General features: G+C 37.3%; 1 protein-coding gene across 1 annotated transcript in view; it reads left to right on the forward strand.

Moving 5' to 3' along the window:
* Window positions 1-23,366, forward strand: part of HIBADH (3-hydroxyisobutyrate dehydrogenase) — a 95,899-nt gene extending 72,533 nt beyond the window's left edge. Inside the window, exons 5-8 of the mRNA XM_010971557.2 lie at window positions 9,055-9,188; window positions 10,871-10,947; window positions 17,777-17,933; window positions 22,419-23,366. Of these exons, the coding sequence (XP_010969859.1) occupies window positions 9,055-9,188; window positions 10,871-10,947; window positions 17,777-17,933; window positions 22,419-22,577 (527 nt within the window). The 3' untranslated portion in view covers window positions 22,578-23,366. The remainder of the gene's footprint in view (window positions 1-9,054; window positions 9,189-10,870; window positions 10,948-17,776; window positions 17,934-22,418) is intronic.
* Window positions 23,367-23,617: the final 251 nt, after the last annotated feature.

Genomic DNA, 23,617 nt, shown 5'->3' on the forward strand with positions numbered 1-23,617 from the left:
AAAATCCTAGGTAGTTGGGTGCTTTTCTTTTTAAGAGATAGATGCGTGCCCCTTGCTTTTGTGTTCTTTCAGATGGACTCCTCCAGCCAAACCTCAGTTTAATACCAAATCTGGTATTAAATAGCTTTTGTTCACCTCATCAATGACTTATGAAATATTTTGATACAAAGCTCTATTTATCAGTTCAGTGGAACTGCAGTGACTTTCATTAAAATGCAATACTGACTGCACTGTCACTGCATCATGAGCTTTCCCTTGTCCTATTAGCAAGTGGAAACAGGTGCATTAAAGGTAAGAGAAAACACATTGCATTCATAGATTAATATATTTCCTTGCAGATTTCCCACACATAAAATAGAGCTTCTGGATTTAAAAATCACATTCTAGAATTTAACACCAGCTAGTACTTAACAACACATCCCTAGCATTTGTTCACCTGCCATAGAAAAGGCTATTTGCATTATGTAAAGGCTGAGGACACAGTGGTGCTTTGTGCATAATGCAGCCGAGCTTCAAGATCTTGCTGGGAGGAAATGATCCCAAACATGCCCCTGAAAGACAAGTCTTATTTTGAAAAATAATGATGAAAAATTGCTTATTTCTCCATGTATTTGTGTTTGTGTTCATTTCAGGAAAAACTAACTAAACTTTGTTTATCTGACTCCGGAATAGTGCTGTGAATATTTTTGCGTTTCTGTTTCCAGCTTGGATGATGCCAGAAATAGTGTTAACAAGGGGTTATGTTATGCTGGCTTATGTTAAACCAGATCACCCCCTAACATGTGCAGAGCCATTCATCTGTGTCACCAAAACCCAAGAGAACATCTGACATGGACTCTGCAACAGAAACAGTGATCACTTACAAATCAAACATGGCACGCTCTAAACTGATTGTGCATGGCAATCTTTTCTAGAAAGGACAACTAATTGAACATGATAAAGTGTAAAGTTAATTAACACCCTTAAATTTGTTGATTACTTTCACGGGATTATATTGTTCGTTGAGTAGCAGCTTTCTGTCCCAGCTGTCGCCTTTTTCAGCGAATGTCGCTGGTAAACAATAGAGACACCATAACAAGTCGTAAATGGTCCCTGTGACAGCAGCCCCTTGTGAGGCTGCATCTGTAGAAAATGATTAGAACAATTGCATTTTAAAGACGGCTCACATCGCAGCCCAAGTCCCATTGGCCCTCTTCTTGATCTCTTTTGATGGTAGACTGGTTAAAACATTTAAGTTCTTTTGAGTAAATTAAGTGATTTACTATGTTTTGCTATATATCAATGAGAGTGCTTTGGTGGCAGGCTTTTTACTGTATTAAAGACAGATCTGAGTTGATTGTACTTTTTAGATTTCCTTCTCCTCTCTCTCTGGATTTGAAGACCTCTTTCCAATAGTCAGAGGATTGAAAATGATCTCCTTATTTGTGACTTATAAATGGTTATCCTAATTATCAGCCTTGCATAATTTTTTTAAAAATTAAAATTCTTGTTTCAGCTTATCAGTAAGGCTAAATTCCAAATTTCAGTTCTTTGCTACTGTTAGGCCAAAGACTTTGACATGTTCAAGCTGAGTAGATCACTTTTTGTTATATTTAAATTTTTTAAGTAAAATTTGAGTAATAACTGTGCAAAACATCTTTCCAATGTACTCTTTCATTTGAGCATCAAAGTAAGTATGGCAAGTGTTTTTATATCACGATTTTCCGGTGGAGCAACTGAGATTGAGAGGTGTTATAACTGGTCCAAGTGGTGTGCCCTTTACCTCAGGTCGCTTAACTCAGATCCCATGTTCTTCATTTTTAAGTCTTTGTAATAATGTCTCCAAACATGTGCATTTATGCTCATGTGTGTTTATGCAGAAATAAGTGACCACTACCCTATGTGGAGAATCATGCTACTCCAAAGTTGAGCTTTTTTGATAACATTCTCTTAGTATTCCTGGTCATTTTTATTAATCATGATTTCTTCTCTACCTACTTCCTAAAAAGACAGTGAATATTTATCAGACATGCTGTATGCTGAATGCTGAGATTCAAATAGCTCATGCCCATAAGGGTCTTATCAAGACACACCAGAAAAATCACTGATTAGAGTTAGTGCTTTATTAGAGATATCACTAGGAATGTTATAAGAATAGAAAAAAGGGGTCATGGTCATGAACTGCTTCTCAGAGTTGACCCGAGTTGAGTCTTGAAAGATAAGCAGGAGTTAGCCAGGCGAAGAAGGAAGGGAGGGGAATTTCATACCAGGAAACAGCCCAGGAAAGGCATGGATGCATGAAAAGTCATTGCACGTGACAGCCACTGTAAAGTGTTTCCAGTATGTGTAGCATAGTGGTTTCTGTTGCAAGGAGTAGATGAGGAGACCAAGAGAGTTGGTTAAAGCTCACTGAGAAGAAAAATTAAAATTCAAAAATCAGAAACCATTTAAGGAGAAAGAAGAGGAAGTTATTGTATCCTACAACTCAAGAAAAGGGGGAAGATACAGTGAGTTATGTAGTTCTCTTCTTGCCTAAACATAAACATGTAAGTACTTCAGAAAAAATAACTTACTTGAGGGAAAAAATCAGAGCTGTGAGACTCTATATAGAAATGGGGAGGGATAGTGAATAACGTCTTCAGCTGCTGGTTGTGTTATTTTGATGCATAATTTGAGACTTAAGCCTGTTTTGGTACTGCCAAAGTTAGCCTAAACATAAATATTAGAATGAGGTGATTAATATTAATACTGACCTATATTACAGGTACAAGGCTAAAATTAGCCAGAAAAGGATATAAAGGAGGAACTGAGTTTTAGCTTAGTTTACCTTGAAAAAGTTATCACTGCTTTTGATGTAAAAATGTGAAGAACATTATCCATTACTTAATTTACTGTCTCCTGCATAAAGTTCCAAATGATAGTTTTTTAAGCATATAACTCAGTTCAAGGAAAAGTTATGTTTTCCTTAAGGCTGCTTTATTCCTCTCCCAAATAGTGTTTGCCAAGATACTGAGCTCCAAATTTGAAATTCATTGTGAAATCTTATGATTTCATTTTGGTATTTGTTCTTAATTCTGATTTTCAGTTTTCTGATTGTTTTGTTCTAGTAAGCAAACTCAATCTGTTGTGAAGAGAGGGTAGAGTATTACATACATTTAGATAACAGGCAGAACTCAATGTGTATATAAAACATACAAAATTATTTACTCAGTACATGTTGTTTGAAACCACTCTGAACACAATTTATGAATAGATTCAGAATACCTATACTCTTACCAAAGTTTTCACAAGCCTACCCACAGTTGACAGCAAGACCATTACTCTCTGAGAACAGTTTCTTGTTTCCCTTTTCACCCTCTCTCTTTCTGACAATCATTATTCTTTTGATGATGGAGGTTGAAAAATGGAAGGAAAAGGGAAGTCAAGGTTTGGTGGTGATTGTCCTCATCCATCTGACACTTGGTATGTGGTGCTACCTTTTGGCACTTACTTCTGAGTTTATGTCTTTCCCCTAATTATATGTTAGACATTTTGAAGGCAAAGACTATTTTATACCTACCATGACCTTACATTTTGGACTTGCTGAAATAGTTGTATTTCAAATATTCTCCTAATACCAGAAAATGGGTCCTGATTTTTGATTCAGAAACTATGCTTACTCCTTGAACCTTTCTCCTGGCGCAAAGATCTAGCTAGTTGTTAAAGGCACTGAATAGGTACTGGCTGACATTTTCTTCTTTGAAGCTCCTTAAAACTATATGCATACCTCTCCTGTAGCATGCGTCTAAGTCTTTTATTACTTACATTTGTGTGTTTGCCTTGTCTCTTCTCCCATCTCCATCCACACACAACCATATACACACATACTACCACCACCACAAACACTAGTTTTCAAACTCCTTGAGGGTAAGGACTGTTTCTTCCTCATTCTCAGGGTTGAGAACAACTGAGGAATGGATTTCGAATGGTCATATTCTTGATGTCAACTAGAAGTAGGAGTGGAAGGGAAGAAGGAAGATAGTTTAGATAATGGAGTTTCCTTACAATATCTTTTTTATAAATGAGGGGGAGGTGACTTAGAGACTTGGATTAGATGTAAAGTGCTTCTCCTCTACAGTTGATTAAAATCAAACTTTAAAAGCAGGGTAGTCAGCCACCCACTTTGAATGGTTTGGGCATTTGCCTTTTCATTTGTACAAATGAGCTCAATTTTTCTGGTTCTCGGTTCATGGGAGAGAAATAATGGAGAAATCATCACTGGAAGGAGTTAGACAAAGCATTAAAGGCAACCACAAGTATTTAGGCTTGACAGATTTAATTAACTTAGTTCCATGAGAAAAACTATTTTCTAACTCTTCTCTTATTTGGAACTATTTCTATACTATTTGTATAAAATAAAACATGCTTTAGTTTTGATAAATGTGGGATGAATGTGGGAAAGTGGATGTAAGTGAAATTCCGAATCCCAAATTATAGAATTTCAAAAGCTTAAAAGTAACCCAGTGATCATCTTGTCTAATCATCCCACTTCATAGATGAAAAAACTTGCTAGAACGACAAATGCTCTGTCTGAGAGCCTTGGCATCTTGCACGTATCTCTGTGAGAGAAGTCAGTGCACACTACTGCCATCACTCATCTCCTGGCTCTTCCCATCATCACTGCCTCCTTTTTTCTCTTTCGTGGAGCAAATACTGTATTACTGAGCATCTCTTATGTACCAGACACTGGGAACATGGGGTGAATGGGCCAAAGGGTTGCTGCTCTCATGGAGCTAATTTTCATGTGAGGAATATAGACCAAAACCAAATAACTAGAGGTGTTAACATAAACAGGTGGTAATAAATGCTGTGAATAAAATCAGAGCAGGAAAAGGGGATAGAGAGTGGTGGGGTGCCATCTTAGATTGCTCAGTTGAGGGGTCAGGGAAGGCCTATCTAAAGAGGTAAATACTGAGAAGAAACCTGGATGAAGTAAAGGAAGCAAATCATGAATATCTTGGGCAAGAACATTCTAGGCAAAAGGAATAGCAAGTGCGGGGCTTTGAGATGGGAACTCAACTGGACCTGTTTCAGGGACAGCAAGGAGGCCCGGGTAGCTGGGAAGCAGTGAGCGATGAAGAGAATGGTATGCCAAGGGCCGCATCACGCGGGGCTTCGTAGGACTTTGGATTTTATACTGAGAGTGATGGGACACTTTGGAGGCTTGAGAGTAGGGAAGAAACACGAACTAGGTTTATACAGTAGACCCTTGAACAACAGTGGTTTGAACTGTGTGGACCCACTTATCCACAGATTTTTTTCTCATTAGTAAATATTACAGTACTACGTGATCCTTGTCTGGTTGAATCTGCAGATGCAGAGGGCTGACCATAAGTTACACTCAGATTTTCAACTTCTCAGAGGATCAGTGCCTCTAACCCCTGCGTTATTCAAGGGTCAACTATATTCTGAAAGGATCCCTCTAGCTGCCATATGGAGAATAGACTTTGGAGGCAAAAGCTGAAGGGAGGTCACGTAGGATGCTATTGTAGTGTCCAAGCGAGAGATGGTAGTGGCTCAGCCAGGTGGTAGTGACGCGAAAGGAGAGAAGTGGCTGGATCACAATTGTGTCACTTCCTAGGAGTGGGGACATATGTTATTCATCTAGAACCCCAGGGCTTAACTCAGGGCTTGATTCTTAGTAGGTTAATTTTGTTGAGTGAATAAAACCAAACAAATGCAGCATTCTTGTCACTTTGGAATACACTATGCTGCTTTTAAACGGTTTTACAAGAGGTCTTTACTGTAATCTTAATATCACTGGCTGTGGACCACTTGAGTACTTCTTAACCTGGGCCAGCCTGCTTCCATTATTTATAGGATTGGCTCAAGCTGGCTAATATTTAGCCAGAGAGGCTAAAATTATCCTAGAGAAGAAAATGGCTTAGATAACCAAATAGGAAAGGACTTCAAGGTACTATATAGGTGAAGATAAAACTCCCACTTTGCAAATTCAGGTTATAAAGTAGTAAGGCCTCACATTTAAATAGCATTTTATATTTTATAGCACATGTTGATATATTCACAGCCACTTTATGAAGAAGTTATTAATGCTTGTCCTGTTTTATACATTGAAACTTGGAGAAGTTAGGTAATCTGTTTCTAATGACACAGCCAGGAAGTGGCACATCCCCAAACCAGATATTTCATCTCTAGGTCCTTTGCTGTCTGTATCATGTTCATAAATTAATTTACTGAACAACTGTCTATTGAACGTATCATGCACCATGGTAGATAATGGAATGCTGACATAAACACAACCCCAGCGCTCACCTTGTCAAGTGCTTTATGGTGTCATGGAGGAACTGGGTAAGAAAGCCAAAGATTTTAATAAGGTGTGTAAATGCTGTAAGCATAAGATGTATTTTGGTTTTGTATATACAATTACTAAAATATAAGGTAAAATAATGATTTCTCCCAATATTCTAGCAGCTGCCTAAGTATATATTCCATACTTTCCTAATTTGGGGAGTGGGCCAGAATTAAAATGGCATGGCAATGTAATAAATGTATTGTTTATTATTCATAGACATCAAAATATATACAGTGTCTTCTGAAATCCATGAGCTGTCTTTCACAGCTTTAGAATTCTAGCTTTCTATATGTTATTTCAAAACTAAAAATGGGTGCACTTGTTTTAGGATAATTTAGGTCTTAATTTTGCCTCTACAATGGGACTAGGCTCGATAGTATCACATGGTTAGGGGAATATGTATGGAAAGGTAGAATTTGGTCCCAAGGAATGCCAAAACTTTAGAATTACCCAGTTCAGTCAGACCCTTACATTAGAAGGCAGATTATGATAAAGTTGGAAATAATTACACCACCACAATTAAAGGAGGAAAGGGTGGAAATACCACCAACCTCTGAATTAAAAGATGAATTATTCCTTCGTTTGTGGTCTTCTCTCACTTAAGTAACTTATTTCTTCGTTTTGAAATATGTGTTTGAACAAGTGAGAAAGTACACCTGTCAAAAGATTAACCAGCTGAGAACTGTTGTCAGCATTAATTCTCCTTTAATAAATGACTCTCTGAAGCTGTTTAGCAGCCTGTAATCTAGATACAAAGCTATTGACCTATGATGGATAGTGCTGGATTTGTTTGTAAGCTTTGACTTAAATCGTCTACTTAATTTCTATAGGTCAGATCAACAGGATTTGAAGTAAGGGTGGTTTATGCGGTTTGAATAAAAATGGCTATAGAAATTGAGCAAAATAATTGTAAAACATTAATGATCCACCGTCTTGTTGAAGTAAATTAGAAACTAACCAAATGACAGTCACTTAAACTTCAACATTATCAGAATGTTCAAATGACACAGATCGGTTAATTAAAAGCATTTGTTATAATTGGGTTTTTGTACATAATCAGCCCCACAGTGTGTCTGAAAATATTGTGAAATAATGTAATTTAACCATATGTGAGCATCTCAGACTTTCATAGCATGTGGGCACTCCCTCTTCCAAGACTGTTTGGCTTACATAATGCTGACTTCTTTTGCTTTTAATAATTAGTTAAAAATAGCATAAACTAAAATAGAAAGGCTACTCGGTTTGGCAGTAGCAGAATATTCACAGTTTCAATGAAATAGGAATCTCTTCATTTGGGCTTTTTATGTATAAAAATTGTGTATTTCATTGAATAAATTAAATTCAAAAGTAGGCCATTACTTGCAGCTGTCTATTCTAATGGCCAGGTTTGATACATAGTGCAGACGATTACAGTTTCTTTATTCCTAGCTGTACTGTAAGTTGTAAAGGCAAAAATTTTACCAATATTGCTCTTACACATACTTTCCTGGTTTCGAACAACAAAACCTAACTTGAAAGTTATGAATGAAGATTTCTCTAATGCTAAAAGCAGCAGTAATAATCTTGGTTTTATTTTATAGTTAATAAAAATTGAGATAAGTGAAGCTCCCCCCCACCCTTCCTTTTTAGGACAAGTCTAGGCCATATTTTCTGTGTTAAAGGAGAAGTTGCTTCTCCAATCATTTCAATTAACGAACATGCATCAGACCTTTGTTTGAGATGCTAAGGAGTGGCCAAACCAGTGTTAAAGTTTATTTCTTCTTCCTGCCGAATAACTAGGAATGGATTGCCCCAAAGGTGTACAGGCATACTTTATTTTCTTGCTCTTCACAGATACTGGGTTTTTTTTTCAATTTGAAGGTTTGTGGCAACCTTGAGGTGTCACATGATGCTTAGCATTCTTTAGCAGTAAGGACTTTTTAAATTGAGGCGTGTACTTTTTTTTTTTTTTTAGACATAATGCTACAGTATAGTGTAAACATAACTTTTATATGTACTGGGAAACCTAAAAATTCATGTGACTTTCACCTTACTGCAGTATTCACCTTAATGGGATGGTCTGGACCTGAACCTACAAAATCTTCAAGGTATGCACGCCTTTATGGCACAAGAGAAAAGAAAAATAGTATTACAGAATGTACATCAGAATGATCAGTCTAACTAAGCAACTGTTTTCTTTACCTTAACAAAGAATCCATTTGAAATGCAAACTTGTTTATGGGAGGAAAAAAGAGACAGGTCCCTCTTTGTAGGTCTCATCTGTAGATAGTGTGAGGAGAGCAAGTGAGTGAGCCAGAGACCCCAAGTCCAAACTTGGACAGCAGACCCCTCTAGCTGCTCCTGTGTCAGTCAGGGCACAGGTCACCTTTTCCATTTACTTTTTATTATGAATAGGTTTCTTAAGAGAATAAGAGATGCATGAGAATAATGGAATTCACATTTCAAATCCCCATGGCACTCCATGATCATGCCAAAATATTTGAGATAAATTGAGTTTGACTGAATCTGTATGTCCCTTTGGCTTATGAGTAACCTCCATGGTACTTGACTATTGACATATTCCAGGAGAGATTTACGGTATCTTATACAAGCTTGACATAAATACAACTTAGAGGCAAGATGTTCTCATTTGGTTTGAGGATTTTCTCTAATTTTGCTGTCTACTTAAACACTTTAAGAAATGTATCCTTCTGCTTTTACCTCTTTACCCTCAAATCCTTCAGGTGTGGGAGCTGCTCGGTCTGGGAACCTAACGTTTATGGTGGGAGGAGTCGAAGATGAATTTGCTGCTGCCCAGGAGTTGCTGGGGTGCATGGGCTCCAATGTGGTGTACTGTGGAGCCGTTGGGACTGGGCAGGTAACATTTTCACATTAATGACACTGACTTTATGTAAAATGATGTAAAAAAATGGCTAATCTTCATTTTTCTTTCCTGACCACAATCTGATTCCTCCTTACTCTGTTCAATCTATGAATTTTTTGTTTGCTCAGATTTTCTTAAATTAATTTGGTATAAATTAGTTTTCAATCATTTCTAATGGAAGTAAACAGACATCTGCCAATTAACCTAATTTTAAAAGATATCCAAAAGTTCCATCATTTCAGATTTTGACATATTTATCCCAGTGACCATTGAAATTATCCTTAAAACTGCTTCTGTATGAAGTGCTTATGTCTGACTTGCTGTTATCCTCTCTCTAATTTCGTAATTACTTACCACAGCTCTGTTTGTGGTACTGTCAGGTGGAAGTAACCTATGCACTTTAATCTTTTTCTTAAAAACCAAATAATTTTCATTGAGAAATGTGTTATATCAATCCTCTAATCAGGTAGAGATGAATGACAGCACTAAACTCTGAAATCACACTAGTTGTCCCCCTCCTACCCAGCACACACACTGTCACTCCCTCCTCCTCATGCTTTGTCTTAGCACTGGCTCCCTCTTTATCTTATTCAAGACTTTGGTATGATTTTAAATATATCTATTGTCTCCATTCCCTTGTCTAGTCAGTCCTCCACATTTTATTGATTTTTGCTTCAGTGGCTCTCATTGTTGGCTGTCTTGTTCATTCCACACATTACCTGGTCCAGTTTTCCATTATCTCACTTCTTGTTTACTGCTCACAGGGCCTTAGTGGATCTCTGGATGCCAGATTTGCCACTCTGCCAGCAACATAACCAAAACCAACTCCATCAGGATGCTTGTATCATCATAGACTTCCCAATTCTGACACTTTGAATAGATCCCTATTTCCTGCCATATCAAGTTTTAATACACTAACTTTTGTAGCTCTTGACCCAGCCTTAACGATCAAATTTCTCACCATTCCTTAAACCCTCTGCACAGGAGTCCATTTTCTTATTGTACTCAGGATCATCCCATGCTCTTACATAGTTACCCTTTTCCCTGCTCTCCTCCTTTCCCTCTCTTGCCTATGTAATTCCTACCTGCCTTCTGAGAGATGGTTTCAGGTTCCACTTCCTCTCTGCTCCTGCCCTCAGTGATCTGCTTTCTCTGGACTCATATTGTCTCTGTCTTATACCCACTATCATACAATTTACCACTTAATTTTGTGTGCTTGTTTGTTCATTGCCTTTTCATTCAGTGTGTTACTCCCATTTCTTCAATTAGAATGTCAGCCCCATTCCTGAAAGAGCAGTCGTGGGATACATTGATCCATATTCCCCACTGTGCTGCACCCATAGGAGTAGCTCAGTCACCGCACTGCAGGGTCCTTCCCTAGTGGACGAGATGCCCAGTCTGCTCTGTGATTGCATGTCAGGCTCAGAAGGAGGCATGCAGCACCCAGTTCCTTTCCCCATTGGAAAGAATCAGCAGTGGAATGCTCTGACTTTTACAAGCATGTGGAATTGGGTGGAGAAAAGCATCCTGTGAGTTACAGCTTGAAAATAAAGATATTTAATATATACTCAATTTACTTTCAGGCTGCGAAGATCTGCAACAACTTGCTGTTAGCTATTAGTATGAGTTACAGCTTGAAAATAAAGATATTTAATATATACTCAATTTACTTTCAGGCTGCGAAGATCTGCAACAACTTGCTGTTAGCTATTAGTATGATTGGAACTGCTGAAGCTATGAATCTGGGAATCAGGTTTGTTGAATAGTACATTTTCATATGTTAACAGTTTTTATGAGCTTTCCGTTTTGATTTTCTGATGTTGAAAACAAATGTTCATGAGAGATAAATGAGATGATCCAGGAATATTTTGAAAGTACTTCATTATTGAACTTTAATAGACTTTGCTTATTGGACAACCAATAGGACCCTGGAGAGCATGAATACTCTCTGCTGTAAACCATAAAATGTATCGTGCTGTATATTTGAAGTTACATTATCCTTTTTAAATGGGAGCTCCATTTCGTCTATTATGTTGAAATGCAAGAAACACCTTTACTATAAAATTTAAACAGTCTTTGGCCATGTAGGACAAATTTCTATAAAAAACAGTTTTAATGTATAGTGAATTCATGTTATGCTACCATGTGACTGGTTTTATGTATCTATTTTAAATATAGTCCCCAAAATCTACACTAAAAGGGCTCTTGGTTGTTTATTCTCAGATACACTGGATGGCATTTAAAAAGCTGCCACTTACACGTAACTTTTCATTTTAACTTGCCTGGGGTTTTGTCACTTTACATTAAGGGTATATCTTTTCATGGAAATAAGATGGCATTCATACTTCCTTAAAGTGATTCAGGAATTCTGTTTTTCCTGTAATGATGATCATCCTTTAGAATGCTTAAGGTTAATGTCTTAATTTTAGCCTTTAATCTTTTGGGTTAGGAATGCTACCTATGATTAATCACCTAATTAATTTTTTGGATGTTTTATATTTCATGAATATAATAATTACACATTTCTTGCTGACAATGCTTAATGAGAAAGATGCTCTTATTCATGTATTTTCTTCACACTTCCCAAATTGCTTACCAAATGTATCACAAATCAGAGTAGTGTTTCATATCATAGCTTTTGATAAAAGCAATGAAAAGAGCCAAAGTGCTTGAGATATTTTTTAAAACACAGTAATGGATTCACATTTCCTCTTAATTACCATATCAAGATGCTGTTGTTTTATTGAATTGCCCTTGTCTCAGATGTTAAACTATCTTGACCTATTAAGTTGTCATGTTGTAATTGAGATAAAAGAGGAATTTGCTTTGCATCAGCGCTAATTGGTTTATCAATATCCTGTACCATTTACATTTTAAAATTGAATGTCTGTAAGATGGTAAGTCATATCTGTACAAAGCTTTAATAAAACTGAGAGTATATAGGAAACTTTTCCAAGTGTTATGTCTGTTTTGTAGCCAGTTTTAGGCTATGGGTCACTTATCGTAATTAAAAAACTGGTTACTAGTAACTTGTTTTCATGTCCATTCTCTAGACTAATTTTATGGAAGAGGAAAATGTAAATTTCTGGAACCAAAATTGCATACAAAATTAATTGGTGTTGACAATAGGACTAGAGCGTTAGTATGCATATGCATCTTTAGAACTGTATCTTCGTGTTTCTGGATATAAATGAATATATAATATAGTAAAAGCCTATATTATACTATACTGAAATTTCCCTATATCTTTACCAGTTTATTTTATATTCTGCTTTGTACTCTGAGTATCACTGGATCAGGATGTTCCTTAGGTATCCCGTAGCATTCCTCAGTTAATTTCTCTAGCAAAACTCTTACTAGATGATCATTTCCCGTTCTAAATGAAGTATTTGTACAATAAGTACTTGTGGAAGTCTAACGCCAAAGACCAGCTAATGAAGAATAGTATGAAAATCAGTGGAATCAAATGAGTCGAATAAAATATATACAATGAAATGTATATATACATTGTCTACTAGAGTAGGTTTGTTATCAAAGGGAAAAGAAAAGTGATAAAATTCCAAATAGAAATACTAAAAACAGAAGCAATAAATAGATTTCCCCTCATTGTTGGCCTTGATCCACTATGACGAAAATACTGTTTAGAAATATGCAACTTTCAATGTTTAATTTTTCCAAAACTCTCTATATATTACTTTTACTGACATATATATGTGTAAACAAAATATATACATTTAAATATATATATTATATATATATATATATATATATAATATATATATATAGTATCTGAACACAAAGCAGGAGCTCATTAGTTTTACTTAACTGTTAAAATAATTTATAAGTTTGTGGTGCTTCACATTGTACTAATGAATTGCTTATTTTCATAACATTAGGATTTTATCAGTTTATCTTACAGAGACTCCCAGTGCTTTGAAAGTCCTAAAAATGATTGTTTCTGCTATTGTCTTTTCTCCATGGTTTACAGACATGGTTTAAAATGACAGGATTGTTCTCTAATAGAGTATAGAGAGCGGCCACGATTTATTGAGCTTTGCAAGGTGAAAGAGAAAATTGGCATCAGCAAGCATAAATTCCCAAGTAGTAAATTCCCACAAAGTGTAGCATCAAAGTGGTTCAGCCATTTATACTCAGTTCACTCTGAAGGGAAAATTTTTTTAGAGCATTAATGTCAACATTTACAAATTGAGTCACATATTCCTATGAAGTGATCATTTCTGATTAATTTCATTCTCATAAGTCAGTGTTTTTTTCTGAAACACTGACATTTCCCTTTTTTAATAGAAGAATAAAACCTTACAATTTTAAACTCCTATTGACGCTATGATGTTTTACAATGAGTCCTTATGGATGTTAGTGAAATGTTTAAATGCTATAGAAAAGTAAAGCATAAACAGTATTGGCATACAATGTATTTTGAGATTCTTTTTTACTAGACCTTCCTACCTTCTAATTAGGTTCTAATTAGGACTCAGAACATAGTTTTTTGGTACTAAAGCTGCCCTACTTGCATTAGAGAGGTTTTGTTCCTGTGCAGCACTTAAGAATAATGTTGACAATGTGAGCTTTGTTGTTTTGTTTTTATTTTTGTTTCACCGGGAATGGTTTGTTTTCGTTTTTTTCAATATTGGTGATATAACAAGTTACTTGCATTACCAACCAGGGCCTAGCCCCCTCTGGCAACAATCATATTGTCTTCTTCCACCAAAAGAAGCTTAAAATAGTTGAATTTCTGGAAGGCTGTTCAAAATGAGAAGTTTCCCACAAGCATCATTTTAGCTTCTTGGCTAGTGCCCAAAGGTGTTGCCTTTTCATTTGGGTGATGACTGAAGCCTCTTAGTTGTATACCCTAATAGATATAACAGATGGCAAAAGGTTTGTAATAAAAGTTTGACCAGATTTCTTTAAAAAAACTGATAAGAGGCCATCATGATGGTTGATTGTTAAGCTGGCTACCCATATGACCCAGGCAGACTCAGGACGGTGAGAGTCTGGGTGTCTGTTGATGCCCACATCCCAGCTCTGCCACAGACTTAAGCTTTTCTCATCTATAAAATGACAAAAATAGTGGTATTTATCCACAAGGTTGTTGGGGAGATTAAATGAATTAATCCATGTAAAGTTTTTCAAACAGTTCCTAACACATAGTAGGTACTCAGTACATGGTAGTTATTGATGTGATGGTGGTGGTGCTTAGGATTTGAATTGAAAAGTACTTTAATGTTTTTTTTTCTTCATAACACTTCTCACTAGCTAGCATTATGTATTTGTTTGTTTATTGCCTATCTTCCCAACTAGAATGCAAGCAAGCTCTATGAGCTTGGTCTGCTCATTGCTGTACCTTAAGAACATACCTGGCACACTGTAGGCACTCGGTGAGGATCTGTCAGATGAATGAGGTGGAGAGAAGAGGGAGGAGGCTTTTCCCTTGCCTCAGGTAAAAGTTACCGGGTGTGTGTCTTAACTGGCCCACTCCTGGAGGACAGGCACAGCCTATTCTTAGCTTCTGTATTACGATCTCCTTGGCCCCAAGCACAGCACCTGCAAAAGGCAGATCTGCGTAAACATCGGCGAATGACTGAATGATTGCTTTAAATTGACATAGTCTTAGATGTTTCATTTCCAGATCGGTTCCTGTGACACAAACATCTCAGTTTAGGGACATCATTTGCTTTGTTCTTACATAAAACCAGACAGTATAGGTACTTATAGAGACTATAAAGTGAGCAGGCACTTTTGACCCTTAAAAGCCTTGGTTACAGTGAAGGCAAACACTTGGCTTCTCTAATTTTGTTTTTTACAGTTTAGGTATCATTTTTAACTTCTCCCAAAAGTTCATTTAAGATTCTTGTGTTTTAAAGGTGAATAGATTTGACACAGTGACGTTTATTTGAATTGCATTACATATGCGGTCAGAGCAGTGAATTCATTCTCTTTTTATATCAGAGAACATTCCAGCAATTGTAAAGCCACATGTATGCACGCGCGTACTCTCGAACCACATCCAGTGGCAAGTTATTATGGGGACTGACAGACTGTCATCCGTTTGATGGCTTGAGCTGTATATCTCCTGAACAGCAATGGGGCTCTTATGCAGAAAGTATCATATGTTCCCAGCCAATTTACAGGGAAACAGCAATAACATTTTATCATGGTTGAGAGCCCAGTAGCTGCTTCCTATTAAACTTGCCCTTTCAGATACCTGTCTTGGATTAATTTGTTGATTTCAAATGGAAACTCAGTCTTCTCCAGTGAAGCATGACGTTCTAGGATAGACTCTCTGAATGACAATTACTGTGTATTCTAGCTGGTTTCAAACCATTACAAGCTTTGGGCACAGTGGAAGACAGAGGACTTCAGTAACTGATTTTAATATCATGTCTAATTTTAACTGTCAGTTATATATATGCCAGTGAAAGAATCCTCAGAAAGATGAAATGCAAAACACTTCCAACTTGCTCTTTTTAATGATACACTCTGCTGTTGGAGGGGTTGGGGAGGAGCGGAGAGGGAGTAGCCATCTCCTGAAGGGAATCAGAGGGGAAGCATTGGATTTGAAAAGTGAGCACGTAACAACTGCCACCTCGTTTTTTTGAGTGCCCCTCAGGATGCTTCTAAATAGTAGTATGTTCACCAAAAAGGGTTCCATAAATCAGTGCCAGTATGTTCCCTTGAACATTCAAGAAAAATGAAATGTAGGTTTTACAGAGAAAAATAAGCTTTGCTCCCATTTTGGTGAGTATTACAGACAGAGTACGAATTTCTTTAGCAGTAAAGGCTGTTGTGAGGCACTGTTGAGTCTAACCTGATAGGTGATAAGGAGGGGAGGATATCTGCTGCCTTAAATATGATAAGCCATTTTAAAAGAAAATCTTAATTAGGAAGCCTAAATTATATTTCAGATGGAAAGAGAAAGCAATGTCTTGGGGTCTTTAAAAATATCCCTTGTTCATGGAACACATTAGACATATACATTCTTGAATATTTGTGCTTAGATAATATATATATTTGTGGTTACAGCAAATTAACTAATTGTTCATTTGTGATTTTACTTTTCACAATTACTCCCTAAGCACATTGACTTTATCTTTCTCTAAGTCATCTGCTACTACAGCATGCTTAGAGCCTAAGTTTACTTAAAAGGGGGAAAAAAGCAGCAGTAGCAAATTACACATGTTACAAATTTGGATTTTTATAGAAGAATGAATGAAACTGTCAGGTTACTTTCTGGCAGTGTACAATTGAACAGAATGTATGATAGCCGATTTAGGTGGAATCTTTATCTGTTATAATCTTTAGTAAAAACCCCTTATTGTAACATGGGTCACCGTTTGACTTTATATACATGGCATGCTGAATAGTATTCCTTGAACCACAGCTGCTCCTTGAAGGTCTGATTACATAACAGTTATATTATGTGATAAGTCCATACGCATCCTGGCTATTAGCTCTAGACCCCACTGGAGCATTGGAAAAAAGGTCTTACTGGTCATTATCTTCCGATCTGGAAATAAACGGACATATATTTCTAACACACAAGTAATAAGAACTTAAGCATACCAGAATGCACAATTTGTTTAACATTTTTATGTGTCTCTTCTTAGTCTTTTTTTTTTTTTTTAATTCTGGAAGGAATTGGTTTTAACAAAAAGGAGAAAGTTTTATTTAAAACTTGATTAAAAGATACTCAGCAAAACTATGCTTCCTAGACTGCACTAAGATACTTGGAATCAAAGTAATAGAGCATTTTAATTCTTTCTTTTTTTTTTTTCCTGGGTCCACATTGAACAGCCGTTTATGCCATCAGCTCAGTGATAGAACAAATGATGTTTCCGCTTGGGCAAGCTTTGTTTTATCAGGATCAGTAACCTTATCAGCAGTTGACCCAGAACTATAATGCATGTCTCTGAATAGATAGCATATGTCACAACTCTGTGCAGACTTGCTTCATAAGCAAGATTGTCTAATGAAGATTCAATAAATAAGGAAAAGTTTAGAGCAAGAAATATCTCCTTTTATAATGATAACTTCTCTTAAGCTCATTTTACTGCTCATGGCTCATCTCTTGCATTTATTCTCATAAAAGCTAAAAGAATAAACATACATATAAATGCATCCACACAGACTCCCATGATACATAGTTTATCTGTCAATGTTTCTTTCTGAAATATATCATTTGTGAGTAAAGACTGTAGAATTTAGATCATCATATTGGCTTAAGGTTCTTATGCGACACATAAATGTAGTAATGTCCAAAAGACTAGAAAGCCCATGTGTGTGATAAACCAGCGACACTTTTAGGCAATTATATGTTATTTCTTAAAAGTAGGAGAATGCAGAAGGTTTTCTCTCAGTGCAGAATATCCTGGCTCAGAAATGTTTAATCACTAGCTTTTAATACCCTGTAATTTAAGATTGGATTCTTCTCTCTCATCAGTCTGCTTTGATTTTTGAAAACATCATAAATGGAGAGAGAAGATGGAGCATCCTCATACTTAAATAAGTGACGCATGACTTGAACATTTTGACATATAACACTTCTTTTCTTTGACCTTTGACAGGTTAGGGCTTGACCCAAAACTATTGGCTAAAATCCTAAATATGAGCTCAGGACGGTGCTGGTCAAGTGACACTTATAATCCTGTACCTGGGGTGATGGATGGAGTTCCCTCAGCTAATAACTATCAGGGAGGATTCGGAACAACACTTATGGCTAAGGTATGGTACATACAGAGTCTACCAGGCTGTGGGGGGAGCATTTTAATGGTCTAATTCTTCTCCTTCCCTCCCTTCTCTTTCTCTCTTTCCCCTCACCCCAACGTACCCCCGCCCATAACAAAACATATGTCTATCCTAGAAGGCAGGGTCACTAAAATAGTGATTCATTTACTCACTGGAAATTAGTTAAAACTTAGCTGGGATAAAAACCATTATCTTGTTCATTTTTAATTCTGGCCTCTCAGATGAGAAGAGTAGGCTGAAATTTTCTTTTGTGTTTGGGTTTGTTTGTAATGTGAGCTGGTAAAATTTTGTTCTTCATCATAAATTGACATCAATTTACCAAGCCCTTAGAATGGAAGCAGTAAGCATTTTCTGATGGTTGATAATACAATGACATTGCAAGTACATATCACAAAAGAAGAGAGGCTCTTTTGCAGGATACTGGATTTCCAAATACATGTTCCTTCTTTAAGAATATATATTTATTTATGTGTAAAGTCATTTGAAAAGCACATTGTTGACCTCCTCTCATTTGTGATCTCAATGTTAGGAAATAATTTTTGGACGAACAGAATTAGATTTTTGCGTAGGGACTACCCTCCTCACCCCACCACACCCCCGCCATTTAATATTTTACAAAAGTAATAATCCATATACTTGATACATTCTCAGCTTACTCTCCTTCATTCCCTGTGATGTTTTGTCCATTCTACTTCTTGAATATGCCTTAAATTCATTCACTGTCCTTCTCTGCCACTGCTGGTCCCTTGGCTGAGCCTCATTTAGATTTTCCCACATCAGCCCTTAACTGGACTCCTTGCCTCTCCTCGTCTTCTCCAGTTCATTTTCTGTGGTAAAGGGCAAGCTTCCTAAAATGTAAAAGCCTGATTATGTCGTTTCTCCTATTGTCTGTCTCATGGTTTCCAGTTGCTTGCAGGTTGAAGCCCCTCTCCACACGTTGTCTTGCAGGCACTTGGTGGTCTGGCCTTTGCTCGCCGCACCAGCCCGTTCTTGCCTCCCCTTCTCTGCTCCATCCTCGCCCAGCTTATCTCTGCCTCTTGCTCTCGCTCTCCCCGGCCCTCCCTGCGCACGTGCTCTTCCCTCTGCGGCCTCATCCCTCCTTGTTCCTCCAGCCCGGCCTGGGGCACAGCACCTGGCACATTGTCGGCTCACTTTGAATATTTATTGGATGAAACCATATTGGAGACTATGTTTCTTATTTTGTAGTTTTATTTCTCCTCGTGTTTCATTTAAGAAAATATTTATTTTTATGCCAGTCTGTACCTTGTGTTTTGGTTTGCATATCCTCCACACAGGCTTTTATAATTGTGCGGTGTTGCTCTTGCTGGAAACAGAAAGTAGATCCTTAAGTGTGTTGTTTTCATCAGAGCTTCAGGGTCATTTATTGGAGCACACAGAAAAGTGAGAGAGTAGCATTTATGCCCAGTTTGCATTATGTATCTGTATGAAGTGGGTTGTGACCTGTTAGCTTATCTGGTTCCTAAAATACTGCTAATAGCTCCACCCAGGGAGACTGCTAACAAGCAGAGTGTGCGCGGTGCTGGCTTTATTTTGGGAATCTCCACTGTAGCTGTCCTCTCCTCCATGTAACACCTTGACTTCCATTGTTTTCTCCAGTGTCCCTACCCAGGAGGAATCTGCTCCTGTTAAGGTCCTTCCTTTAAAATTATTTTCTTGATAATAAAAGATAGTTTTTTTTCAACTAATAGCATAAGACAGTACAATAAAAAATATGGACATTAGTGTTCTCTTTTGCTCTAGTTTTCTCTACAAAATGCAGTTGTCATTTCCCTTATAAAGAATAAGACTTCTGAATTTTGCTTAGAATGAGAGAATTTAGAAAGGAACTTAAAATCAGTCTATCATCATCTCAGAGAGCTGTTAGCAAAAATATACCATAGCTAATTAGATTTGTGTAGAGAAACTAATAGAGATTAAAGAAATCCCCATAATGCTACACTGATTAAAGCAATTGTACCTGCTTGGCCAGATCAAGCCTTTACTTACAGATGTTTTTTGCTCAACTGCTATTGAATCTCATTGTGTTGGGGGAGATGATATTAGTGTGTCATTGAAGTAGAAGCTGTAGGTTTATTTCTAGGTCTTAACACCTTAAAATTCTAATATATTGTGTGTATGTAATCAGAACATAATCAGTACAAAAACTAGATCATTCTTCTGAACTCTCCAACCTAGAAGTCTGTTTCTGATGGCCACGAAGGAACAACTTAAGGAAAATCATGACCACCTTGGTGCTCACCCAGGATACCTGTGTCCTTGTGAAATGTAACAACCTGGTCCTCCATTAATTTGTCAAAACCTTTTACAATTGTATATTTTTTCCTTGAACCACCCACTGAGCTCATGAATTCATAAATATTTTTATTTGATTGGTGAAGGGGAGTATTTGTCTTAAATTATATGTTACAGGCTTCAAAGGATGCCTTTTCTAACATTTCAGGATTGATAAGCCACTTATGCTTTTATAGACTAAATCACCCTTCTCTTTTTAGAATGTCCCTCCTTTAAGGTAGTAACCACCAAAGCTATTTTATGTTTTCCCCTCTTTTCTGGTTTTTATTAGCTTTTATTTGGGGTATTCACTTGTTCCTTTGAAAACCTCTGATAGACTTTTCTTCTCAGTAGTGTTGTCTTCTCCTCAAGGTGTTGTATTTACTCTCGGTTCTTATATTCTAGTTATATTACTAGGTTAAAAATTAAGTGCAGTCTTTCTATGTAGCTTTCCTCCCTGTCCTTTTTAAATAAATGCATCTTGCAGATGTACAGCAGAGTGATGTTGACAAAAGAAGCTTGTCTGGGTATAAGCAATAACGTAGCTGTCCACATTTGTTAAGTGTGTGGGTTATTACTTGCTTAATTAAACTTGCTTTTTAGTGGCAGTTATAGGAGAATTTAAGATTAAGTAGATTTTCCAAATGTATGTGTTTAACATGTAAAAATGACACAAATAGGCACAAAATGCTAACACATACAGCATGATGCATTTTCAGGAGGCTAGAGATTTAGTTCATTCTTTAAACTTTGCTTACTTTCTCTTTGAATCATTTTCTCCTTTGAGTGGATAGTATTCAGTAACTGTTCATTTATCAAGGATGTTCCTCAAAGAATACAAATAGTCCTCATCTTGCTTCTTTTCTTCTTATTCCATTGCTTGGTGGCTTTTCTGTTGATAGGGGAAATGAAGATAGTAATGGTAAGAAGAAAATCTAGTTGGTTTTACCACTTGTTTGCAGCTCTTATATAATAATCACAAATAGAATGAAATCTGGGGAATATTGTTTCAGTTATCCGTGTCTTCATTGCCTTCCATCCACCCCACATACTTCACGGTTGGACAGAGGTAGAGGATATCCTTTCACTGCAGTTTAATAATAAAAGATTTATAACATTAACTTTTGTCTATGTTTAAACAGCCATAAGTTTTATGAAACTCAGAATGAGGCATTAGCTCTCTGAGATCTTAAAGAGTTGTTCTGAAGATGAATGTCCATTACACTTAAAATAAAGTCCAGGCTCCTTACCAAACATAATAAAGCCTCCGTGGTCTACCTCTGCCCATCCCCAGGCTCATTTCCCGCCCCAGCCTCCTTGCTCTGATTCTGCCTCATTGGCTTTCTTACCACTTCTTGAACATCGGAGCCGTGCCCCACTGCGGGGCCGGGCCGTTACCTTGCTGTTCCATCTGCCTGCCTCTTCTCCTAGTTCTCCAAAGAACGCACTGCTCCCTAACACTCAGATCTTAGGATGAGTATCTTCACCTCAGGGATGTTGTCCTGAAACATCCCTTCTCTCAGAACTATCAGAACTCTTTTTCCCACCCCACCCCATGCCATGTATGACTTTCTAACCCCTTACCCTGCTTTATTTTTCTTCATAGCACTTGTCATTGTCTGGAAGTTTAAGATTTGTTTTCTTGTCTCTCTTCCTCACTGGACAGTAAGTTCTGGAGAACAGTGACTTGGTTTTATCATGATTGTATCACCAGCACTGAGAACAGTGCCCAGCACATGGCAGTTGTTAAATATTTGTTGAATAAGAGATTGAGTGGATATTTTGATCATTCATAATTTCATCATTCATAATTTCATAATGGGGTTTGTCTTAGGCTTACAGGCTTCTTCAGATTTGAAAAAGCATTTTCCTGTGTGATCTCACCTGGATAGTAACACCCGACCAAAGTCAAAGCAAAACGAATAGGTTGGGTAGAGGGTGGAAGAGTGGAAAGGATGCTCAGAAATCAAGGTTTCTGTCTGGAGCAGTTTTGCAGCTATATGAAAGCACTTGTAGAAGTATATATAACTTAACATCGTGCCTCTAAGTCTCTTATTTTTTCAGACTTCATTTTCCCTTCTTTGAAACCCAAGCATTGGGAGCCCCAGTTCCAAAGTAAGCCTTAACTACCAGCCTCAATGTATTCCCTCCTGCCCTTGTTTGATTCAGGATCTGGGATTAGCACAAGACTCTGCTACCAGCACGAAGAGCCCAATCCTGCTGGGCAGTCAAGCCCATCAGATCTACAGGATGATGTGTGCGAAGGGCTACTCAAACAAAGACTTCTCATCCGTGTTCCAGTTCCTACGAGAGGAGGAGACGTTCTGAGTCTGCCCTTCGGCTGTGGACACTGTTGGAAACCAAACTCTATCTTGGAGCCACTTATAGCTCACTCCACAAGTACATGGGTTTAATCCAAGGTCACCTGTCTGCTTTTGATTGTCTAGGTCACAGTAAACCCTGGGATTTTTCACCCATTTTTAACTGCTTATTCTTTTTATCTATTTAGTGAACACTTACTACCTGGTTCTTTTCTGCAAGCCACTGATGGTCTCTGCTCACTAGCTGACTGACCTTTCTCAGAAGTTTGATCCCTGAGCATCTGCAGCTAAATCCTCACATACTTCAATCAGGATGTATTTACCCCACCTTACAAATAAAATCAATTTTTTTTCAAGAGGATAAAACCTATCTTTGAGGAAAGAAAAGAATTCAGTGTGAGGAAAGGAGTTAGAGGAAGGGGCAGACTAGTAAATTACTACCTGTGTCCCTTAGAAAGTTTGTCCTGTTAACCAAGTGGAGGTATTCTCGCATTACTGAGGTTACTGGTTTATTTTCCAGACATTGGTAAAGCAAGAGAACTCCTTGCTGCATGTTATATCATTTGGACTCTGTTACATTGTCTTGGCGTGCCCCTCTTGTAATGACTCCCAATACTCAGCAGACTTGTCTTTTATATTTTTGCTTCCTTCTACATTCTTACTACATACATATTTTTTGACTTCAAAAGAATGATATCTTTAGAGCCAATGATGATATGTGCTTTAGATAATTATTACACTATTCTAGATATAACCATATTATTTTGAATTCAAATAAATTTCTATGCTGATAATACTTTCTTGGACTCTTTGTGTCTTCCCAACCATTTGGTGAACAATCAAATGATCTGACAAACTGGTGCTGCAGACTAATGGGGAAAGGATAGGAAGAAAGAGAAGGGAGGGGAGGTCCAAAGGAACTGAGTCTGAACTGGCCAGTGGCAAGCCCTCATCCTACTGCTCTACCTGAATCCTTCAATGAGCGTCTGTTTGAATGTCTTCTAGGTTGTGGCTATTCTCAGCATTCGGCCTGCATTAATGTAAGAT

This window comes from Camelus bactrianus, chromosome 7 (assembly GCF_048773025.1).
Source record: "Camelus bactrianus isolate YW-2024 breed Bactrian camel chromosome 7, ASM4877302v1, whole genome shotgun sequence".
Lineage (NCBI taxonomy): Eukaryota > Metazoa > Chordata > Mammalia > Artiodactyla > Camelidae > Camelus > Camelus bactrianus.